Here is a 20,630-nt window from a genome sequence, read left to right as displayed (position 1 = left end):
ACACACACACACACACACACACACACACACACACACACACACACACAGTGCATCCAGTGGGAGTCCACATCCCATATGCGTGAAGTTCAAAACCAGGCAAGATTAAGTCTGGTCGTGGGAAGCAAGACAGGGGTGGCCCTTGGGGATACTGATTGGGAGGGGCTGGGGCCCTCCAGGAGGCTGGCCAGGTCTGTCTCTTGCCCTGGGTGTGGAACACGGGCGTGTTCACTTTGAGATACGCTATCACGCTAGATGCTCCAGATCTGGGCTCGTTTCTCAGCACAGCAGTCGAGAAGCAACACGGGAAGCTTTATGTAACGAGCAGCCTCAGAACGCTGCCGGCTCGGCTCCCCTGAGAGCACCACTTCCAGCCCTTTTCAACGACTTCCCCGGTGGTCCCCACCTCCAAGCCGCACACACACCTGTGCCCTGGCTCCTGGCCGACAGCGTCGGCAGACCCCGTCCGCTGATGCCCTGCCCGGGTGGAGATGGATCTGGCTCACTGGTCCCTGCCGCTCTCCCGGGCGACCTCTCTAATCTTACGTGTGGCACTTGCAGCGTTCTTTTGTGTTTTATCCATCACTGACAGGAGGAGGGGTGTCACCTGTCACGCTGTGACTAAGAGGTTGTGCAGGGTGAGGCCAGGGGCACAGCTGGCCTGCGGAGACCTTACCTGGCTTCTGGCGCTCCATGGTGCTCTCCTGGCTGGTCAGGCCGCCTGAGGAGGACTCGCCGCTGGACGTCCCGTCGTGGCTGAAGTGGGGATCAAAAGACAGCAGTGGGTGTGGGGCGGCTGTGTACCTGCAGGGGAGTAAGAGGACCAAACACAGGGTGAAGGGCTGGTGTGCCAAAACCAGTGAGACTTCCTCGATGTGGGGTTTTAAATACACGGGAGGCCCCGTGCAGAGGGGAGGCTAGGTGAGGAAGCCTGGAAACGTGCTATTAACTGAGGGTCAGGAGTGAGTTCTGCACGGGAAGCATGCCAGGGAGCCGGTGGTGGCAGGGCATGTGGGCCAGGTGGGGTCCTCAAGGAAGGAGGGGGCAGAAGGCACCTGGGCAACAGCCCTACCCAGAGGCTCCTCCGGGGCCCCGTTTCTTGGCTGCGAAACGGGGTGAGCTGTCATCAGCAGCCCCCACCCCCAGGCCTGTCTTGGGCTCCCTCTATCTCTGGTGGAGGAGGGCAGGATAAGGCTGCGTTTGTAGGTACAGGAGGCCTGGAACCTGGCGGCCTGGTGATCAAACCTCCCCTCGGCCTCTTGCCCAGCCAGGTACAGTCACTCCCTTGCCCTGAGCCTCAGTTTCCCTAGTTGTCAAGAGGCAACTGCAGTAGGTCCTTCCTTGCAGGACTGAATGTCGTCCTGTGTGTCCAGAGCTTAGCCTGAGGCTGACAGGCCGGAACTGTGTATGTCTCTCTGGTGGAGGAAAGAGCTGCAGAGGAGAAGCTGTGGGCTCAGGCTTCAGAACAAGGCAGGCCTGGGCTCAACCCCAGCTCCATCCCTTACTGGCTGCGTGACCTTGGTTGGGCAAGCGCTCATCAGTTTGAGCTGCCGTTTTCCTGTCTGAAAAATGACACTTTCTGCTTCACAGGGTCGTGGAGGAATGAAATAACAAAGTTGTCTCCTAGACAGAGATTCTCCTGGAGGCTGGCCCTGCACGCCCGCAGGCAAGGGCTGAGATTTAACGGAGGGATTGGCAAAAGGTTCTCTGTGGCCTCAGGTCCCACAGACATTCTCTATGAACCCGGAGTGAATCCTGTGGGCGCCTCCCAACGTCCATTCCACCTCAGATCAGAGCCAGTCATGGCGGAAACCTTCCCCCTGCCTGGGGTTGGTTAGGGACAGGCACATGAGATGTGAGAGGATGTGAGTTATTAAGACTCCCATGAAATACTTCTGGCTCTTCACCTGGCAAGCACATGGCAGGACCACACTTCCTTGCCCCTTGAGACGGCTGGCTGGGACTGTGTGACTAGTTCTCACCAGTGAGCTGTGAGGCAGCCTGCGTCCTGAGAGGTCCAACCAGTGCTGGACCTGCGGTGTGGGTGCAAAATAAACCTTCGCTGGCTTTGGTCACTGCAATTTTCAGGCATCTGTTACCCAGCATAACCTGACTGAAATGGGGGAAGTCTGCTGAGGAGCTTTGGGGAAAAGTCTCCTTGCTCCGAAGGGAGCTGACATGGAAAGATGGCCTATCTTCTTCACCAGGTGTTGCTGGGCTCAGAGCCGCTGTCACCCTCTCCCAACCAGCCTGAGAACAAGGCCAGTGCTGAGCGTGGAAGGGAGTAGGCACCGGGCCCTTGATGATGTTGTCGGGAGGCTGGATTGACCCTCCCTGGAGCCTGCTCTGCCTCTGAACCTTCCTTGCTGTGACATAACACATTCCTACAGCATTCTGAGTCAGCCAAGTTTTGGCTACTTGCCACCAGAAACATTCCATTGACATAAGCCCTGGACTTTGCAGGAGTCGCTGAGCCTCCATCAATCAAGCTGATACTGTGATTCCCCATCTGGCTCCTGTGCCTATACTTGCAACTTGAGAGGATGATAAACCAGGACCCCCCCAAATCCAAAAGAGGAGTTAACTGACTTCTCCAGGGTCACCCTGCCAGCCCTCAGCCAGGGCTGTCTCTGTAGAGACCACCTCTAAACCCCTGGCTTCAACGCCTCCAGGGCAGCAGAGGGGTGCTGCAGAGGTGCACTGGACTTCCTGATATCTCATCTTGACTCACCTGCCAAGAAAATACATAGTATCCCCGCTTCTCCAGACCTTGAACTCTAATGCCTCCAGGAAAAAAAGAGTCAAAACAATAAAAAAGCAGAGGCAGTCTTCAGCGTAGCAGCCAGCCAACCTCCTGGTAAAATGTGGCTCCAGCACAGCTGGAAACTGCAGTGTTGATGTGTTTATTCCATTGTCTCAAAATGTCCATATCGAATTCTGAGTACTAAAGGAAGACGGCAGTGGCTGGGATCAGCTAAAGGAAAGCGGAAGGTCCAAGTGGTAGATGCTGCAGGCTGCTCCCTCAGTGTCTACTCTCTGCTTCCACCTTGATAACGGAATCCCAACTGTACTGGGGGCAGCAATGTGATCGGCTAACAAACTACATTTCCCAGGCTCCCTTGCAGTCCTGGCCAATGAGATAAGAGTACTGCACGTGACTCCCAGGCAACCTCTGGAAGTGTGCGGTGGGTGCCTTTACCTCACTATCTCCTTAAGGCTGAGCAGCCACCTTAAGATCAGTAGGCCACAGGCCAAGGGGAGCAGCCAAACCCAATCCCAACTTTTTTTTTTTTTTTGGCTGCACTGCGTGGCTTACGGGATCTTAGTTCCCCGACCAGGGATTGAACCTGGGCCCTGGCAGTGAAAGCGCCGCATCCTAACCACTGGACCGCCGGAGAAGTCCCCTGATGGACTGTCTTTAGCTGGATATATGTTACCAGCTTCATCTCTCAGCTAACTGTCCCCAGTCAAGACAACCTGTACTTTGTCCATTTATGTAATTCTCTCACTAAAAAGCCTTCTTATTATCCCAGTGCAAACTGAATGACCTATGTTGACCATTCTTTAGGTGCTGAATATGTCCTATTTGGGGCCATTTCTATCATTACCACATCCTGGTCAAGCTGATTGGAAACTGGAACATTCCAGAATCTCACCATGCATAGCTCTGGGCAAAACTTCCCAGAAGCAGGTTTGGGCTGCCAGGATCTTGGCTTTGAACTTCCCACTCCGCCATATAGGAAAGTACCAAGACGGAACTGAACTCCTGAGGGCAGGGCTCCAGGCCTGGATGGAACGGTGGATGGGTGCGTTACAGGAGGACTGGGGAAAGGGTGCACGGACGATGCAGCCACCGCTAGCTGTCACCCCAGTCAGCATCACCTTCTTTGCCTCTGCTGGTGGCGTCCAGATTCTGCTCTGGCGGCCATCCCTCTGACACGCGACTTGTGTACATCCTGATGGTTTAAGACAGTCATGGGGGTCCAATGGGACCTTGCCAGGGGTTAGTTCAGGGGTGGGCAAGTGACCGAGTTCCTTTACTGTTAGAAACAGAGAGAAGCTCTTCCTCCTTTTTCTGCAGGGCACCGGTTTTGCCTGGGGCCACAGTAGCCCTTGGGGGTCATGAACGGAGCCAGGTCCCTGAGGGCGACCCTGTACGATTAACCAGCCCTAGACCCACCCCACCTCTGGACTTATTACATGATGATGATAAATCCCCCCGATGCTCATGCCTTCTTGAGTTAGGTATTTTGTCTGAAGTCAAATGCCGCCTAACTGATATACCGCTCTTTATGGAAGTGGCAGAGAAAAACAAAGGAAAAAAAAAAAAAGCGAGCCAGGTGGCCTCATGGGCAAATGTCTGGGGTCCACGCCAGCCCCGCAGGGTGCTGAGCTGGGTACACAATTCTGTCTTAGCGCTCTGTACTGAGTTTGGAGGTTTGCTCATGTTGCACACGAGAGTGGCAAACTCCTGAGGATGGGGACCGCATCTGCAGCTGCCGGCACAGCCCTGCGTGCAGCAGTAACAGTCAGAACCCTCACAGAGCACTTACTGTGTGCCGGGCTCAGTCCTAAGTGCTCGAGAGAGATTCCCTCCTAGAATGTCCTCAACACTGCTCAGAGGCAGACTTTTTTTTTTAACAGCTAATTTCTCTTTTCTTTTTTTTGGGCCTTGCTGTGTGGCATGAGGGATCCTAGTTCCCTGACCAGGAATGGAACTTGTGCCCCCTGCAGTGGAAGTGCAGAGCCCTAACCATTGGACCACCAAGGGCAGACGTTTTACATGTGAGCAAACTGAGGGGCAGAGAGGTGAAGCCCACTCTCACATGGCTGATGAGGTGCAGGCCATCTTGCCCTTCTGTCTCAGTAAATCTAAAATGGGCCACAGGACAGGTTCTGTCTATGAGGGCCTTCGAGCTCCAAAAAGCCTGATGAATTTGGCAAGTTGCAGGCCCGCTGGAGAAGACAGCAGGAGACACAGGAGTCCTGAGGGGGGAATGTCCGCGGCTGGGCTGGAATGTCTGGCTTGGGTCACACAGGCTCCAGGATGTCAACTGTGCGGCAGGAAAAGGGGGAAAGGAGCTGGGGCCAAAGGCCACTGGGGCAGCCTGACTTGTTCCCGGGCCTCTTATCGCCGGCTGGTGACTGGCCATGAGACACACTTTTGGGGGTTTAGGGGCTGAGGTGTGCTAGGAATGGTTGGCAAAATCTGGAACTTAGCTGTTGACAGAGATAAAAATTGCTGAGACCTAGGCCACAGAGAGCCGAGTCAGGCTCCATTGGTGCCCTGGGAAGAGAGGGGTGGGCTGGGAAGAGTTGGAATCCAAGGGAAAAGTGAGAGTTTTTCACTTGCCAATGCCAGAAAGCCTGAAACACAAAATCACAGCCATCAAGTGTCACTGTGGGGTGGGGACTCCAGTAAGGACCATGCATGTCACCCTGATTTGGGGGATGCGCTCAGAGTCTCGTGGGCAGGCAGGACAGCTCTGGGTCAGAGTCGGTCCCTTGGAATCACATAGGCCTGGGTTCCTGGAAAAGTGATCTTGGCCAACCTTGGCCAAGTGGGTTCACCTTGTTGAGCCTCAGTTTTCCCTTTCCCTCTGTAAAATGGGACACGCTGCCCACCTCATAGAATTGCTGGAAGCACGCGTTGAGATCATGCGGGTAGCTCAGTGGAACAGTCTAGAGATTACAGAAATAGACTCACACAAATGTGCCCAATTAATTTCCCCTTCCAATGAATTTTTGCTTTAAGAAGCAAAAGCAATACACTGGAGGAGGAAGAGCCTTTTCCATAAATGGTACTGGACATCGGCAGGCAAAAAAAGGAACCTCAACCTAAACCTTTCACCTTAGGCAAAAACTAGCTTTGAAAAACTCAAAGTGGATCATGAACTTAAATGTAAAATAGAAAACAATTAAAACTTCTAGGAAGGGAATTCCCTGGCGGTCCAGTGGTTGGGATTCCGTGCTTCCATTGCAGGGGGCACGGGTTTGATCCCTGGTCGGGGAACTAAGATCCTGCATGCTGCACAGCATGGCCAAAAAAAAAAAAAAAAAAGGAAAAACTTCTAGGAAAAAAAATCTTCAGGACTCAGGACTAGGCAGAGCTCTAAGATTTAACACCAGAAGCATATGATCCATAACAGGAAAACAATGATAATTTAGAGCTCGTCAAAATTAAAAACTTTTGTGAAAGACCCTGTTATGAAGATGAAAAGACAAACTAATGACTGGGAGAAAATATTTGCAAACCACAAAGCTAACAAAGGACTTGTATCTAGAATATATAAACATTGAAAAACAAAGATGTTCAACATCATTAGCCGTTAGAGAAATGCAAATTAAAACCACAATGAGGGCTTCCCAGGTGGCACAGTGGTTAAGAATCTGCCTGCCAATGCAGGGGACACGGGTTCGAGCCCGGGTCCGGGAAGATGCCACGTGCTGCGAAGCAACTAAGCCCATGCGCCACAACTACTGAGTCTGCGCTCTAGAGCCCGCGAGCCACAACTACTGAGCCCGTGTGCCACAACTACTGAAGCCTGTGCGCCTAGAGCCCGTGCTCCGCAACAAGAGAAGCCAATGCAATGAGCAGCCCGCACACCGCAACGAAGAGTAGCCCCCGCTCATTGCAACTACAGAAAGCCCACACTCAGCAATGAAGATCCGTCGCAGCCAAAAACAAAACAGACAAAAAAACCCCACAATGAGATACCATCACACACCTATGAGAATAGCTGCAACGAAAAACGGTGATGACACCAGAGAGCGACAAGGATGTGGAGGAACCGGATGACTCATACCTTGCCAGTGGGAATGGACAATGGTACAACCACTCTGGAAAACAGTTCGGCAGCTCTTTTTAAAACTAAAAATGGACTTACCACAAAGTAAGCAATTGTATTCTCTTTTCTTCCTAAACACTTCTCTACACATAACACAGAATGGTCAGCATACCCCTTCACAGAAATAACAATGTTCTCAACTCCTTGAGTAAATAGCACTCTTAGAAACATCTCTCGCCCACGGCCCGGAGCTTTACTGAGGTGTAACTGACAAATAAAACTGCAATATATTTAAAGTGTACAGAGTAATGAATTATGTATACATTGTGAAATGATTACCACAATTGAGTTAATTATCTCACATAGTTATCTTGTTTTGGGTGAGAATGCTTAAGATCTACTCTTTTAGCAGATTTTAAGTGTACAGTACAGAATTATTAACTACAGCCACCATGCTACACATTAAATCCTCAGAGCTTATTCATCTCATAACCCAAAGTTTGTGCCCTTTGACCAACATCGCTCCATTTCCCCCACCCCCAGGCAACCACCATTCTACTCTGTTTCTTTTGAGTTCAACTTTTTTTTTCCTCCTGCATTCCACACCATTCTGCTTACTCACATCTGTAGGCTTTGCTGTCTGGAGTGACCTTCTCCCTCTTCTCTGTGGCAAACTCCTATTAATTTCTCAAAGCCTTATTCAAATGCCACTTCCTCCTGGCAGCCAGCCTAGACCTGACGCTGGGCTGAGCTCCCTGCTCTGAGGCCTGAGTCTATCAGAGCTCTCATCAGAGTGCACAACCCTTCTAAGACCCTCTCTCCACCACAGTAGCACTGACAACAGGAACCCCTGGGGTAAGTGAGTATCTCAAATATTTCTTCTGACACCTGGCACATGGAAGGCTCTGGGGATCCTTTGCTGATGAAAGCTGAATGGTGGCCACTAGAAGATGAAAGACTGAGTATGTTTTCCCCAGTTTTACAACAGAGGCTTAGAATCAAACGATGTTTAGTGTGGTGGCTCTCAAAGTGTGTTCCCTGGACCAGCAGCCTTGGTATTGCATGCTCTACCCCAGTCCTACCAAGCTGGAAACTCAGGGGTAAGACCAGTAATCTGTACTTTAACAAGCCCTCCCTCCGGGTGATTCTGAAGCTCACTATTTAAACCAACTCACTCACTCAATCCATTTTCATCAAATATATACCAAGGATCTACCATGTGCCAGACCCTGTGCTGTGTGATGGTAATAACATTATACAAAACGACCTGGAAAGGCATCGTATCTAGGAGAGCAGGCTTGTTCGTGCACACATACGTGAGTATGCATGCACATGTGTGTGTGCACACACGCTTAACTGGGCTAACAGAACGGAGAGCGCTCAAGGCCATGGTCAGGAAATACACATGAAGCCAAGGGCACAGGGGCAGCACGTCACCTAGTGTGGGGGGAGGTGCAGGGAAGCCTTCCCGGAGGAGGAGAAGCAGCACCCACACTGGTGTCTGTGGAGTGGGTGGGGGTGAAGCTCATGAAGAATTTCCATGGGGAGGATTCTGAAATGCACACAGCCTGCCTAGGAAATCAGAAGTGGCCAGGGCGGCTCATGTGCAGGGCACTGCACAAGGCTGGAGAGGCGGGTGCGTCCCAGTGGCCAGAGTGAGGCATGGAGGCTGTGTCCTGAGGGCTCCGGGACACAAGGAGGGTTTGGAGTAGGGGACAGACATGGCCAGATATGCAAAGACCTCCCAGTTACTGAGTGGGGGGTGGACCAGAGGAGGTGGCACAGAGGCTGGGGGCTCAGGGAGGTGGCCAGGGTGGGGCACTGGGGAAAGGAGGAGGGGGCGGAGATGCTCAGGAGGTGGAAGGGGTGGACTGCAGTAGGGGGGGGGGGGGGAAGGGACACATCCAGGATGAGGTGCACGGCTCTGGCCTGAAGACAGGGCAGTGGTGGGGCTGCCCCTCAGACAGGGACCCTGGAGGAGGAAGGTTATAGGGCACCAGGGCTGAAGGCTGCTGGAGAGCAAGCTAGGGAGCTTGGGTGTATCCCGAGGGCGCTGGGGAGCCAGGGAGGAGCTGGGAGGATCCCTCAGGCTGCCAGACTGGAGAAGGGGACAGGACTGAAGCCCGACAGGCCATGAAACCTGGGTAATGCTGGTGGCCTGGTCCTGCGGCGCACAGGCTGGAGTCCGATGAATGGTTCTTCTGGAGGGCGCCTGCTGTTGCTCAGACAAGTGATTCAGGTGTCAGGAAAACGGCAACCGAAATGCTGCTGCAAGGACAGGCACAGCAAGTCCTGCCCAGGCCGGCTTGGCCCTGCGTCTTAACACACACAGCCCACCCTCCTGGAGGTCCTCTGATGACCTTCAGGGGTCCAGAAGCCCCATAAAATGGCAAATAAACCTGTGGGGTAAGTGCATTTCCTGAGGAAGAAGGATTCTGGCTTTCACCAGCTTCCTTAACTGAAAAGAGCGAAGAGACTCTGACCTTTCTGGGGATGGCTTGTATCTTGCGTAGGTGGCCGAGCCGGGGGTGGAGAAGCTCCCAGAAGGCTGTCGGTAGGGAGGGACTTTGTCGACCCCTGCTGGTGATGCTGTGTAAGGGGTTTCTGGGAAGCTGACGGGCCTGGAACAGAGATAGGAGGGAGGAAGGCAGTGGGGGTGAGCGGGGAGGATACCCCTGCCCTCCGAGGAGCGACAGCCACACCTCTCCCTAGGCCCAACCACATCCCATCTGATTCACCTGCTATCCTCCCATGGGGACAGAGAGAGGGCTGCTGAGCAAAGGGCAGCAGGAAGCCAGGGCACCCCTTGCCTGCCTTCCCACTGCAGCTGAGCCTGCCCCTCAGCTTCTGTGGCCTGACGGGGCTCTGATGGGGCTGCGAAGACCGTTCCCGCCCACGCCTGGGACAAGACGCTCCTCTGCAAGGTGGATTCCTTCATTACTTGGAAAATTTTCTTTATCTTTTAATATATAATATATTAAAAAGCATTTATCTTTAAGGTATATGCCATCATAATAAAACAAACTCCCTGACGCTACCACCCAACCCAAGAGCTAGGGTGGTGGCAATACCTGCCCACTGGTGGGCTCCTCCCCTTCCCACCTCCCTGCCAGAAGGAATCACTGTCCTAAATTTTGTGCTTATCAGTCCTTTGACCTTTTAAAAAAATATATAATTTTAATAATATACATTAGGGTGGATTTCCAACCTCAGACCCTGAGCTCCCCAGCCCTGGGCCCTCACACAAGAGGCTCATAAGGCAAGCTTAAGGGAAGGAGGAAGTGGGGGGCATAGAAGCACAAGAAGAAAAGGAGGAAGACTGAGGAGAGGAAGAGACTGGACAGCAGGGGAAGGAGAGAGAAAAGGGCAAAGGGCGGCTGCAGACAGGAGGGAGGTGCGGGCTGGGCTGGTGCCCCGGGTGGGGTGCGGGGGGAGTCCTTACCTCTTGCTGTGCAGGGGCTGGGACTCCCGGAAGGGGACCATGGGGGTCTGCTTCGGGGGCCGGCTCAGGGACTGGGCGTGCCCGGGGGCGGTGGGAGTGGCCCACTTGGAGGCTGGGAGAGAGTTGTGGGACGCGGGCCCGCTCCACTGCCAGGGAGCGTTGCTGCGGTAGGGGGGCCGGCCCCCCGCGACCAGGCTCTCCAGCTCCGTCTTGGGCTCCGAGGTATTCATGTCGTAGGTCTCTGGCCACCCCCTGGGAAGAAAAACTGCGTTACTCAGACAGGCCCCGGCCCACCAGCGCGCACGCCTGCCGAGCATGGCACCAGCACGGGCTGGACTTTCCCACCCAATCTGAACGGACACGGTCTATTTTAAAGGCCCAGTAGGTACCCTTTAAACTGGTCTGACATGTAGCAGCGTGGAGGCCTCAACCGGGACAGGGCCCAACAATGTGGCTCCAACGCTTGGCGCTCTCTACCTCATCTCCTCTCCCCTCCTCTTCCTCTCTCGTCTCCCTTCCTCTCCCTTCTCCCTGACCCAGGCCTTGGGTCGGCCAGAGTCCTCCATGGGCTGGCTCGGCCCCCCTTGGTGGTTCTCGGGGCCAGGAAGGCGGATGCCCTCGGAATCAGAGGACAGTATCTGCCTTGTTCCGAAGAAGCTCAAAGGCAGCTGGAAGAGGAGCAGGTGACCTACTTTGCAGGGTGGTTAAAAAAAAAAAAAAAAAGCCCCGGAATCCAGAACCTTGAAATAGATGCAGAACGGCCCGTGAATTCCCCCAGACCAGGCCGGCACACACGCACCACAGCGTTCCTGGCTCTAGCTGCGGAGATCCACAGGCTGGGCTGGCATCTCCACCACTGCTGCAGTGCAGCACGGAAGGGGGCTCTGAGCCCGAGGAGGGGGCCGTGCTCACAAAATCCACCTCCCAGCAGCTGTGGGAGGCTGAGCTCAGAGGAGTCCTTGGCCTGGAAGTTCTCCTGCCCACACTGAGCCGATCCTCTGTGGTTCTCCTGAGTCCCCTGGAGCCTGGGGAACTTTCAGGGCATCCAGCAAAAGATCCGGCGGACTTGGTGGCTGGGCGCCTATGGGCCCAGGTCATGTCTGCTAAGGAGTCATCAAAAGGTGACCTGAGGATGTGTTCTGGCACCGGGGTCAGACACACAGTGCCGCTCAGTAGCACTAGAGTCGGAGCTGAGCTGACGTTCAGTAGCTCCTTCCAGCAGACGCTCTGGATTAGCACAAGGTACCAGGTGAGGAATGACAACATACAAATGTCTACCAGAACCCACAGATACGCCAGGCCTGAGCAGAGGCGGAGGGGGTACCATCGTGGCCCCAGGCAGTGCACACCTGCTACTCCTGCCTGCTCAGCTTCTACACCCCTTCTCCTGAGAACAGGTCTGTGTGCTCTAGGTGGAGCTGACCCCACTTCTTGGCTCCAGGTACGAGCACATGACCCAGGCCTGCTGGTCAGAAACTCTTCTCTCTCTGGACACAATGACAGGCACAGGATTGTCATGTGCCCCGAGCTGAGTCAATCAGAGACGGTGAGCATCAGCTCTGGAACTACCGGAGGAAAGATCTATCTCCCTGGGCTGCTGAGCTGGGGAGACCTAAGCTGGAGCTGTGAGGAGGGAGAGGTCATCTTTGTCCCCGTGAAGTGGGAGATGGCTTGAGAATGACAGCAACGCACAAAAGGAGACAGGTGATAAAGATTCCTGATGAAGATGTCCCTGCATAAAGCCACACTTAAATCTTGCCCCATCTCTTAGTCTTATCAGGTGCATTAGCTAGTAAAGTCTCTCTTTTGCTTCACCTCTGTTGCTGGTAACCAGAATTCTAATCAGTAGATACACTGAAGAGAGAAGTAAATCGAGGCACAGAGAAGTTAAGTAATCTATCCAAGGTCACACAGCCAGTAAGAGGTGGAAACTGGATTTATCTATGTATCCATGTATTTATCTATGTACCCATGTATGTATGTATGTATGTATGTATGTATGTGTGTATGTATCTATTCTTTTTTCTTTTTTTGGCCATGCCACATGGCTTGTGGGATCTTAGTTCCCCAACCAGGGATCGAACCCACACCCTTGGCAGTGAAAGTGCGGAGTCCTAACCACTGGACTGCAAGGGAATTCCCGGAAACTGGATAGTAAGCTGACTTGAAAGCCCACAGCTTTAACCACCATATACACTGGCCCACTGAACAGTGGTTTGGGAACCAGTGAGTAGATTTTTTGGGTCCCTTCTGCCCCAGTTACTGACAGCTTCATCTTTGGTCAAGAGTCCCTGGGCATGATGTCAAAGAGGGAAACAGTCATCTTGAAGGCAGCACAGAGTGATGGAGAGCCAGGGCTCTGAGGCCAGACGGCTGGTTCGGATCCCAGCTCTGCCACTTATGGCCTGTGTGGCCTTGGGTGAGGGATTTTCCTTCTCAGAGCTTCAGTTTCCTAACCCGTAAGATGGCTGCGGGCATTAGCAGAAAGTCTGGCGCGTGCCAAGTGCTTCACAAACAGGAGCTCTTGCCGTTGTCGCCTTCCCCAGCCGATTCTGTGGACTGTCTACCTGCCATTCCCACACGCTCAGAAGTGAAAGTCTCCCTTCTGCCTTCTGAAGTCCAACCACACCCACCTGGGGGCTCTGGAACAAATTCCTTCCCAGTGATCTGAGATCCGTCAGCATCTAAATTACCCCTGAGCGCTCAGTAAAGGAACACAGATTCCTGGGCCCCATCTCGGCTCCTCTGAAGCAGAGTCCTCTTGGAGGTGGGGTCCAGGAAGCTGCGTTTTACCAAGCTGCCACGGATGATGCTGACATGAGGAAAAGTTTACGAAGCCCATTTCACTTATTTCGTTTTTGAATTGTTCTTAGAAATTAGAGTGGTATAAAAGGGCATCCCTGTCCCCGTCTCCGCCCCCCCGTCGCACCCACAGCTGCCAGGTTTTTACATATTCTTACAGAAATAGCCTGTGCACATACGTAAAGATGATTTAAAATAGAAATAAAAAGAATATTACACTTAACTCCAGATCCCATCTTGCTTTTTTTCATTCTTCCCAATTAACGACATTTCTCACCAGAGAGTTCGGCATTTCTGAACTCACAGCACAAAGAGCCTCACTGCATTCTCTTCATAAACAACCCATGACTGTTCCATCACGTGCATGACCTGGGATCTACTCAGCCGGTCCCCTGCGGCTGGATATTGAGGTTTCTTCTAGTGTTCTGCTTGACCAACCAGCTACGTGCGGGAGACATCTGAGGGCGGATGCCCCTGGTTTGCAGACCACTTTTCCTCTCTGCCTCCTTGTCCTTGATTCCTGACAGCCTAGTTTCTGGGGGCCATGGGGACTCCTTTCTTATCTCTACTACTCACTGACTTGTGGGGTTTCAATTTCCCTTCTCAGGGAGGAGTTTCTACCCCCTCGCCCTTCAGACATCTAAGTCCAACTGAAGAGGACAAAAGCATCCCAGATCGCCTTCCCCGTGAGGCAGCGAGAGACGGCAAGAGGAGAACATCCCTTCTGAGCCTGTGCAAGCACCCAAGGTCATGACGACACACCTCGCTGGGGGCTCTGGAATGGCCTCCTGGCGACCTGGCCCCGCCTGGCAATTGCCCAGCCTGGCAGTGCAGGGCTCACTTGAGAACCCCAGCCTTGCGGCCTGGGGGGTGTGAGGATGATCCCCTGTATTCTGCTCGGTGTCTGAAGAACATGGGGTCCAGACACACGCCATACAGAGCCTGGCTGGAGGCAGGGAGAACCCTCTGCTCATCCTGGTGTGTTTCCCCTCAGAGCTTATCGTGACATTTGAGCCAGGAGGCCAGGGTTGCAGCAAGAGGCTGGAGGGACCCCAGCGCTGGGGTTATCAGCTCTGCAAATGAGGCCAGCCAGACGCCTCTGCACTTGAAGAACAACAAAAACCACGCAAGTCCCAACCCACACCCGCCCCTGTAAACAGGAGATCCTGTTTCGGAGGCCGCCTTGTAAAGGGAGCCGGATGATAGTTTTTCTCCTAAATAGGGCAGGGAGCGGAGCCACCCTCCTGGCCCCATCTCCCCAGAGCTGGAGAAGGGAGCCTGCAGACATTTCCTTTTGCCTCAGCTGGTCCCTGCCTGTTGGTCCAAGGACGCCTTTGTAGCCTCTGGCGCTCCCAAGTTTTGAAGGTAGGGTATTTCCTGTGTGTGTGTGTGTGTGTGTGTGTGTGTGTGTGTGTGTGTGAGAGAGAGAGAGAGAGACAGAGAGATGTGCGTGTGATGTGTGTGTGGTGCGTGTGTGTGTGTGCTTGCCTGTGGGGTTACCTCAGCTTGACTTGTCCCTGCAGAGCTCAGAGCAGGTGTGGCCAGGCCTTGGCTCTGTGCAGGGGTGAAGGAGGCCCCGGAAGAGAGCTGGGAAGAGGGGACGCCTGGGGCCTGACCGGAGTCCCGAGGCTGGTGGGCTGGGGTGTGGGTGGCTAAGCCCTTGGCTGCAGCAGGGTTTAAGCCTGCCCAGAACCAGCCCCCACCAAGGTCAGAGCAAAAAGACTCAAGAAGATGGGGCTGGTGCAGCCGGAACGCACACGCCCACAGCTCGCAATCGCTTTCAGAGGCAGCTGAGGATCTGGACACAGAAGCTGGACTGAGTTCTGCTCGCCACTCAGTAGCCGCACAACTCTGCACAAGACACTGGGCCACTCTGGGCGCCAGCCTTCTCACTGGTAGGGCGGGGATCATACCAGCCCTGCGAGGTCATGTATATAAGCACTCAGTGTCACCTCATCTCGTGCCTCTCGTGGCTCACTCAGCTCCAGCCACATGACCCTCTTTCTCGTCCATCAACAAGCCAAGGGCCTCTGTCCTCACCTTTGTGATGGCCACTCCCTGCCCGCAAGGCCCCTCCCCTGGCTCCTTCGCGTCTCCAGGCCTTCCCCAGCCCTTACCCGATGTCGCGTCACACCCTTTATGCTCCTCACACACAGGATCTCACAGCTGGTGTCTTCAGAGTGCCTCCTACAGGCCAAGTCCTGTTCCGTGTGCTCTATAGGCCTTACCTCCCCCGACCTCACAACCACCTCTAGGGAAAGATCTATTCTTGTCCCTATTTTACAAATGAGGAAACAGGCAGAGAGTGGTGAGGCCACTTGCCCAGGGTCACAGTTAATAGGAGGAGGAGCTTGGAGTCAAACGTAGGCAAGCTCCCTGCAGAGCCTGCCTTCCCACTACGCTCAGCTGCCTCCCCCTTTGGCTATATGAACCATCTCACTTGCTTACTTGTTTACTGTTTGTCTCCCCCGATCCATACAGCAGGGCTGTGAGGGCCCAGGCCTTGACTGTCCTCTGTGCAGCTGTGTTTCCGACCCTTGGAATGTAGTGATTCTAGAGAGAATCACTGTCTCCAGACCCCTCTGGAGGTTGTGAGGGTACCAACTCATTATTCTAAGAACTGCACCTATCCTGCCTTCCCTGTACAAATTATACCTCAGAAGAATCATATAGTTGCTGAAGGATAGTTCTTCTTTTTTTTTGGCGGTACGCGGGCCTCTCACTGTTGTGGCCTCTCCCGTTGCGGAGCACAGGCTCCGGACACACAGGCTCAGCGGCCACGGCTCACGGGCCCAGCCGCTCCGCGGCATGTGGGATCTTCCCGGACCGGGGCACGAACCCGTGTCCCCTGCATCGGCAGGCGGACTCTCAACCACTGCGCCACCAGGGAAGCCCAAGGATAGTTGTTTTTAGAAGAATTCCAGGGACGTCCCTGGCAGTCCAGTGGTTAAGACTCTGGGCTTCCAACGCAGGGGGCACAGGTTCGATCCCTGGTCGGGGAACTAAGATCCCGCGTATCACGGGACGGCCAAAAAATAAAATAAAAATTAAAAAAAAAAAAAAAAGGGAAGAATTCCAGCCAATAAATAACACAGGAATGACAGAAATGAGGACATCACTTCAATGTGACCTGTAATGACATAGGGGATCCAGGCAATGATCACGAATGGCTGCTGAGAGCTGAAGGGAAACGTATGGTCAAGGGTCAGGTTGCCACCATCTGAACCCTCTGAGCGCCCTTGGTATCACTCACACAGGGACAACCAGACATTTGATGCCTCCTAATGTATGCACACCTGGGAAGTGCCGTTACCAAAAGAAATTCAACCAGAATCTGATCGAGCTTCTATGCTGAACTTCAGTTTATAGGAAATATACATGCTAGAAAAACAGGTTAAAGGACACCAGAGGGGTGGTGTCCAAGCAGCTAAAGCCAGGACGTGGGAAACTCTAAAGGACAAGTGACCTGGTTTCCTCCCAAAGTAAGCTGTAAGAAAAAAGTAAGAGGGAGGGGAAACTTACAGATTAGAAAAGCCTGAAGAGGCACATCAACCAAATGCCACAGGAGGAGCCTGAGTAACAAAACAACTGTTTTTAAAAAAATCTCTCTCTGATACAAAAGAAGTGAAAGATAGACTGGGCACTTGATGCTGACTTTCTGCTACATTTTTTAAGTGTAATAATAATTTTTTAAAGGTCCTGACTGGGTAGAGATACATTCCAAGGAGTTGGGATTGCTTCAAATAATCCAAGGTGGGGAGGTATGGAATTAAAAAAAAAACAAAAACTGGGACTTCCCCGGTGGCACAGTGGATACAACTCCATGCTCCCAATGCAGGGGGCCCAGGTTCAATCCCCGGTCAGGGAACTAGATCCCACATGCATGCTGTAACTAAGAGTTTGCATGCCACAACTGAGGAGCCGGCAAACCACAACTAAAGAGCCTGCGTGCTGCAACTAAGGAGCCGATGAGCCGCAACTAAGGAGCCCGCCTGCTGCACCTAACACCCAGAGCAACCAAATAAATAAATATTTAAAAAGCAAACAAAAAACAAAACAAGAACTGGCCACATGTTGATAAATGTTGAAAAAAGGGGCTCAGCATACTTTTCATATGTTTGAAATGTTCCATTAAAACAAAAGAAAACAAAACGAAAAGAAACAAACACTGCACTGGCTTCCTAGTGAACAAAACCCAAGCTCATCACCATGTCCAGAAAGGGCCCCCCAGTCTGTCCGTCTCTCCCATCTCGCAGCCTTGCTCTCTGTGCTCCAGCCACACCGGCCTCCCTGTGCTGCAGGAATACACCACACACACTGACACTTTGGAGACCCTGTCCTGGCTTGTTCCTGTCTCGGACCCGCTAGCCCGGAAAACTACATGGTGGCCTCCACCCGGGAGCCTTCCCTGACTACCCCGTAAGCCACTCTCCTGCCACGCTGCAAACCCTTCAACGACCCCACTTTCTCTTCTCAGACCTCATCACTGCCAGGTCCTGTATTATACATCTATCTGATGATTGCCTGTCCTTCCCTCAGGACACAAACTCCAAGGGAACTTTATTTTGTCCATCGCTTTATCCTGAGCACTTCAAATGGAGCGTGCACACAGTAGGGGCTCAACACGTATGTGCTGAACAAGTGAGTGATGTGCCACGTGCCCTCAGTCAAGGACTCTTGACGCTGTGTGCGACTAAGGAGGTCGCCCGCCTCACAGGGCTGTTGTGGAGGCTGGATGGGACAGCACGCACGTGGAGAGCTTCGACCGCGACTGGCTTGCAGGAGGGGTTCCACAGATATTAGCTCTGACCCCGTCACCACTATCACTTTTCCTACCGAGGGAGGGCTTCAAGTGCCAGCACCTGGGGAGCTGCCGACCTTTCAGGGTGGACAGACTTACCTCCGGGGCGTGCCGTCGTCGAAAGGCGGGATGATGACCACCTTGACGGTGACGGAGGTGCGCAGCAGGTCGATCATCTGGTCGTGGGTCAGCGTGACCACGGCCACCTTGCAGATCTCCACCAGGCGGCTGCCCTGCCGGAGGCCGGCCTGCCAGGCAAACCCGTAGTCCTCCACCTCGGCCACGGTCCCGTCGTACTTCACGTGGAAGCCCAGCTGCCCGAGCCCGTTCCGCCGCAGGGTCATGTCCACCGTCTCCCAGCCATTGGTCATCACCTGCAGGCAACATGTGGGGTCTAGCCTCACAAGCTGCTCGGGGTCAGCTCTTGTGGGAGATTCCTGGTCAGATTCTGCCCTTTGAGGCCAAAGACCCTGCTGACCCCCGTCTACCCTCCCAGGTGATGTCGGGGTACGGGAGCGCAAACACCCACCTAGTCCCAGCCCGGGGTTCCTGACTTGTGGAGAAACGTGGATACCTCACACAGAGGGGGCGGTCATGAGCTGTGATCTCCAAATGCCCTCCCCCCACCCCCCACCCCCCCCGTTGGTGGTCTCTGGGACTTGTTCTGGCCAATGAAGTGTGGAATGGAAATGGCATACTGTCTGGGCTGGGGCATTTCACTGCCCATTCAAGACCCTTTGCAGGCCTTTCCCCTCAGCCACAGCCTCTAGGATTATTCCGGAGAGTGGCTGTTTGGTCAGCTAGGGTCCCGAAGTTAGAATAACGTGGAGCACAGGCACCAGCTGAACCTAAGATGGATACGTGGTGGGAGTGACATAAACGTTTGTTATCTGAAGCCACTAATAATGCATCCTGACCGATACGGTGACTGTGACCAGAGTAAAAACCAGAGAGGCGACAGACCAGAGATCCTGCGACCTTTTCTAGGTTGGGGGCTCGGGCCATATTTTTTACTTCATGACATCATTCTTAGAGGTACAAACCCCTTCCCAATCTCCTTCCCAGACCGTCCCCCATCCTGGAGCCGACCAGACCACACAGGGCCATGCCTCCAATTTACTCCCTGCTTCATTTGTATGAGACTCTCGTCATGATTACCATAGATATGAGAAGCCACTGACTGAACAGAACCCCTGGTTCTTCAGCAGGTCCTGAGGGATTCCCTCCTCTTCCTGGGACAAAAAGATTAACTTAACAAGCCGTAGCTGTTAAACAAGTTACATCAAGATTTGTCTGCCCATCCTAAAACTGCATTAAGGAAAGCGTTCGTGCAATGGTTCACGTTTCCTGTGAGAAGTCATTCCCTGGCTAGAAGGCTACCTGGTGTACCTATTAGAGCAGCACCGTAAGAAAGAATTTTATGTCGCAAGCCACGCTATGCATTCACACATTTACGCACGTATCCATACACACAAAAATATTCCTTGCAGTCCACACTGACATTCCCGAGTGTGGGTAGCGAGAAATGAGTTTGGATGGCGAAAGACTTGCCTGAAAATGTAAACACATTTGTTCCTGGTCTGGACAGTGAGAATTTGGGAAGTGAGGAAACGTGTAACACTGGAACAAAGCTCCACGAAACCAAGTCCTTCCCCACTGGGATCCACTTGGATACGTTTCAATCTTTTCTACGCTATCTTTGAGAATTGTTGGTTGAGACCCAGGAATTGATTTCATAACCCAACTTGTTTACATGACAAAAAAATAAGGAGTTACTGTTCATTTTTTATGTATGATAATGACAAAATAGTTACTTTTACAGAGGCCATATGTTTTAGAGATAAATGTTGAGATGTTTACCAATGAAATGATAGGATGTCGAGGATTTGTTTCAAAATAATCAGGGGAAGAGAAGGGAGGGAAGGGAAAATCAAGACGGGCCACGGGCTGATAACTATGGAAACTGGTGATGGAGCTGCAAGTTCACCGTGTGAGTCTCTTTACTTTTCTGTGTGTTTGAAAATTTCCACGATTAATAAGTTTAAAAAAGTTGGTTGGAAAGGAAAGTCTACTGTTCAGTGCCTCAAAGGGGAAAGTTGTGGGTGGCTCCAGCCTAGACCACTACTTCTGCTTTGGGAGTCAAACTTCTTCCCTTTGAAGCCGTCACCCTTGTGTCCGAAGAATCTGGCTGTGGGGGATTCACAGGAGAGTCCTGTGCGTCCGTGCCTGTGCCCGATTAGGCAGCACCAGCCCTGGGAGTCCCGGGCTGTTCTGAGAGCCAGCCCCCCGCAGAGGCCCCGACGGCTCAGGCACTGCTGTGCAGGAGGACTGCCAAGTGCCTTCTACTCTCCATCCTCCCCTTCTTCCTTTGAGTAATGAGACTCCCCTGCCCACCGCAAATCAAGAGTTTTGATGGGTGCATGGCCACCTGGTTAGGGACCACATTTCTCAGCTTCCCTTGCAGCTGGGTGTGGACATGTCTTGGTTTTGGGCAGTGATGGAACAGTGTGTTTAAAAATAAAATTGCTTGTCCTCCACGCTGACACTTTCTCCCTTCCTGCAAACAGGAACATGGATATGGAGTGACTCCACGTTGACCATGCTGAAAAGTACAATATCGAAGGGAAAGAAGGAGCCACAGGTGGAAGGGACGTGAGTCCCTGAGCTGTCTCTGCCAGCTTTGAGCAGGCTGAGCGCTAACTACAAAAAAAATAAACTCCCCTCTTATTTCAGCCACTGGATTTCTCAGTCTCTCTCTCTCTTTCTTTTAGCAGCTCAGCCTGCAACTACCCAGTATAGC

The 20,630-nt window shown here is 52.9% G+C and overlaps 1 protein-coding gene across 14 annotated transcripts in view; it reads right to left on the bottom strand.

Annotated features, from left to right (window-relative positions):
• Positions 1–20,630, bottom strand: part of SIPA1L3 (signal induced proliferation associated 1 like 3) — a 237,324-nt gene that overhangs the window by 46,499 nt on the left and 170,195 nt on the right. For 13 of the 14 annotated variants that reach the window (XR_003427365.1, XR_003427367.1, XR_003427366.1 and 10 more), the window contains 4 exons: positions 17,930–18,204; positions 10,228–10,479; positions 9,269–9,406; positions 674–801 (listed from right to left, as the gene is read on the bottom strand). Coding sequence is in view for 10 of the 14 variants with exons in the window: in XM_027079390.1 (XP_026935191.1) it covers positions 674–801; positions 9,269–9,406; positions 10,228–10,479; positions 17,930–18,204 (793 nt within the window). In the remaining 4 variants the exon portion in view is untranslated. The remainder of the gene's footprint in view (positions 1–673; positions 802–9,268; positions 9,407–10,227; positions 10,480–17,929; positions 18,205–20,630) is intronic. The other variant, XM_027079395.1, reaches the window with a different exon arrangement.

The sequence above is a fragment of the Aethalodelphis obliquidens genome, unplaced genomic scaffold (genome assembly GCF_003676395.1).
Source record: "Aethalodelphis obliquidens isolate GAN/ISIS:26980383/991018 unplaced genomic scaffold, ASM367639v1 scaffold43, whole genome shotgun sequence".
Lineage (NCBI taxonomy): Eukaryota > Metazoa > Chordata > Mammalia > Artiodactyla > Delphinidae > Aethalodelphis > Aethalodelphis obliquidens.
Note: the sequence above shows the minus strand (reverse complement) of the source record. Positions and strands in the feature narration are given on the sequence as shown.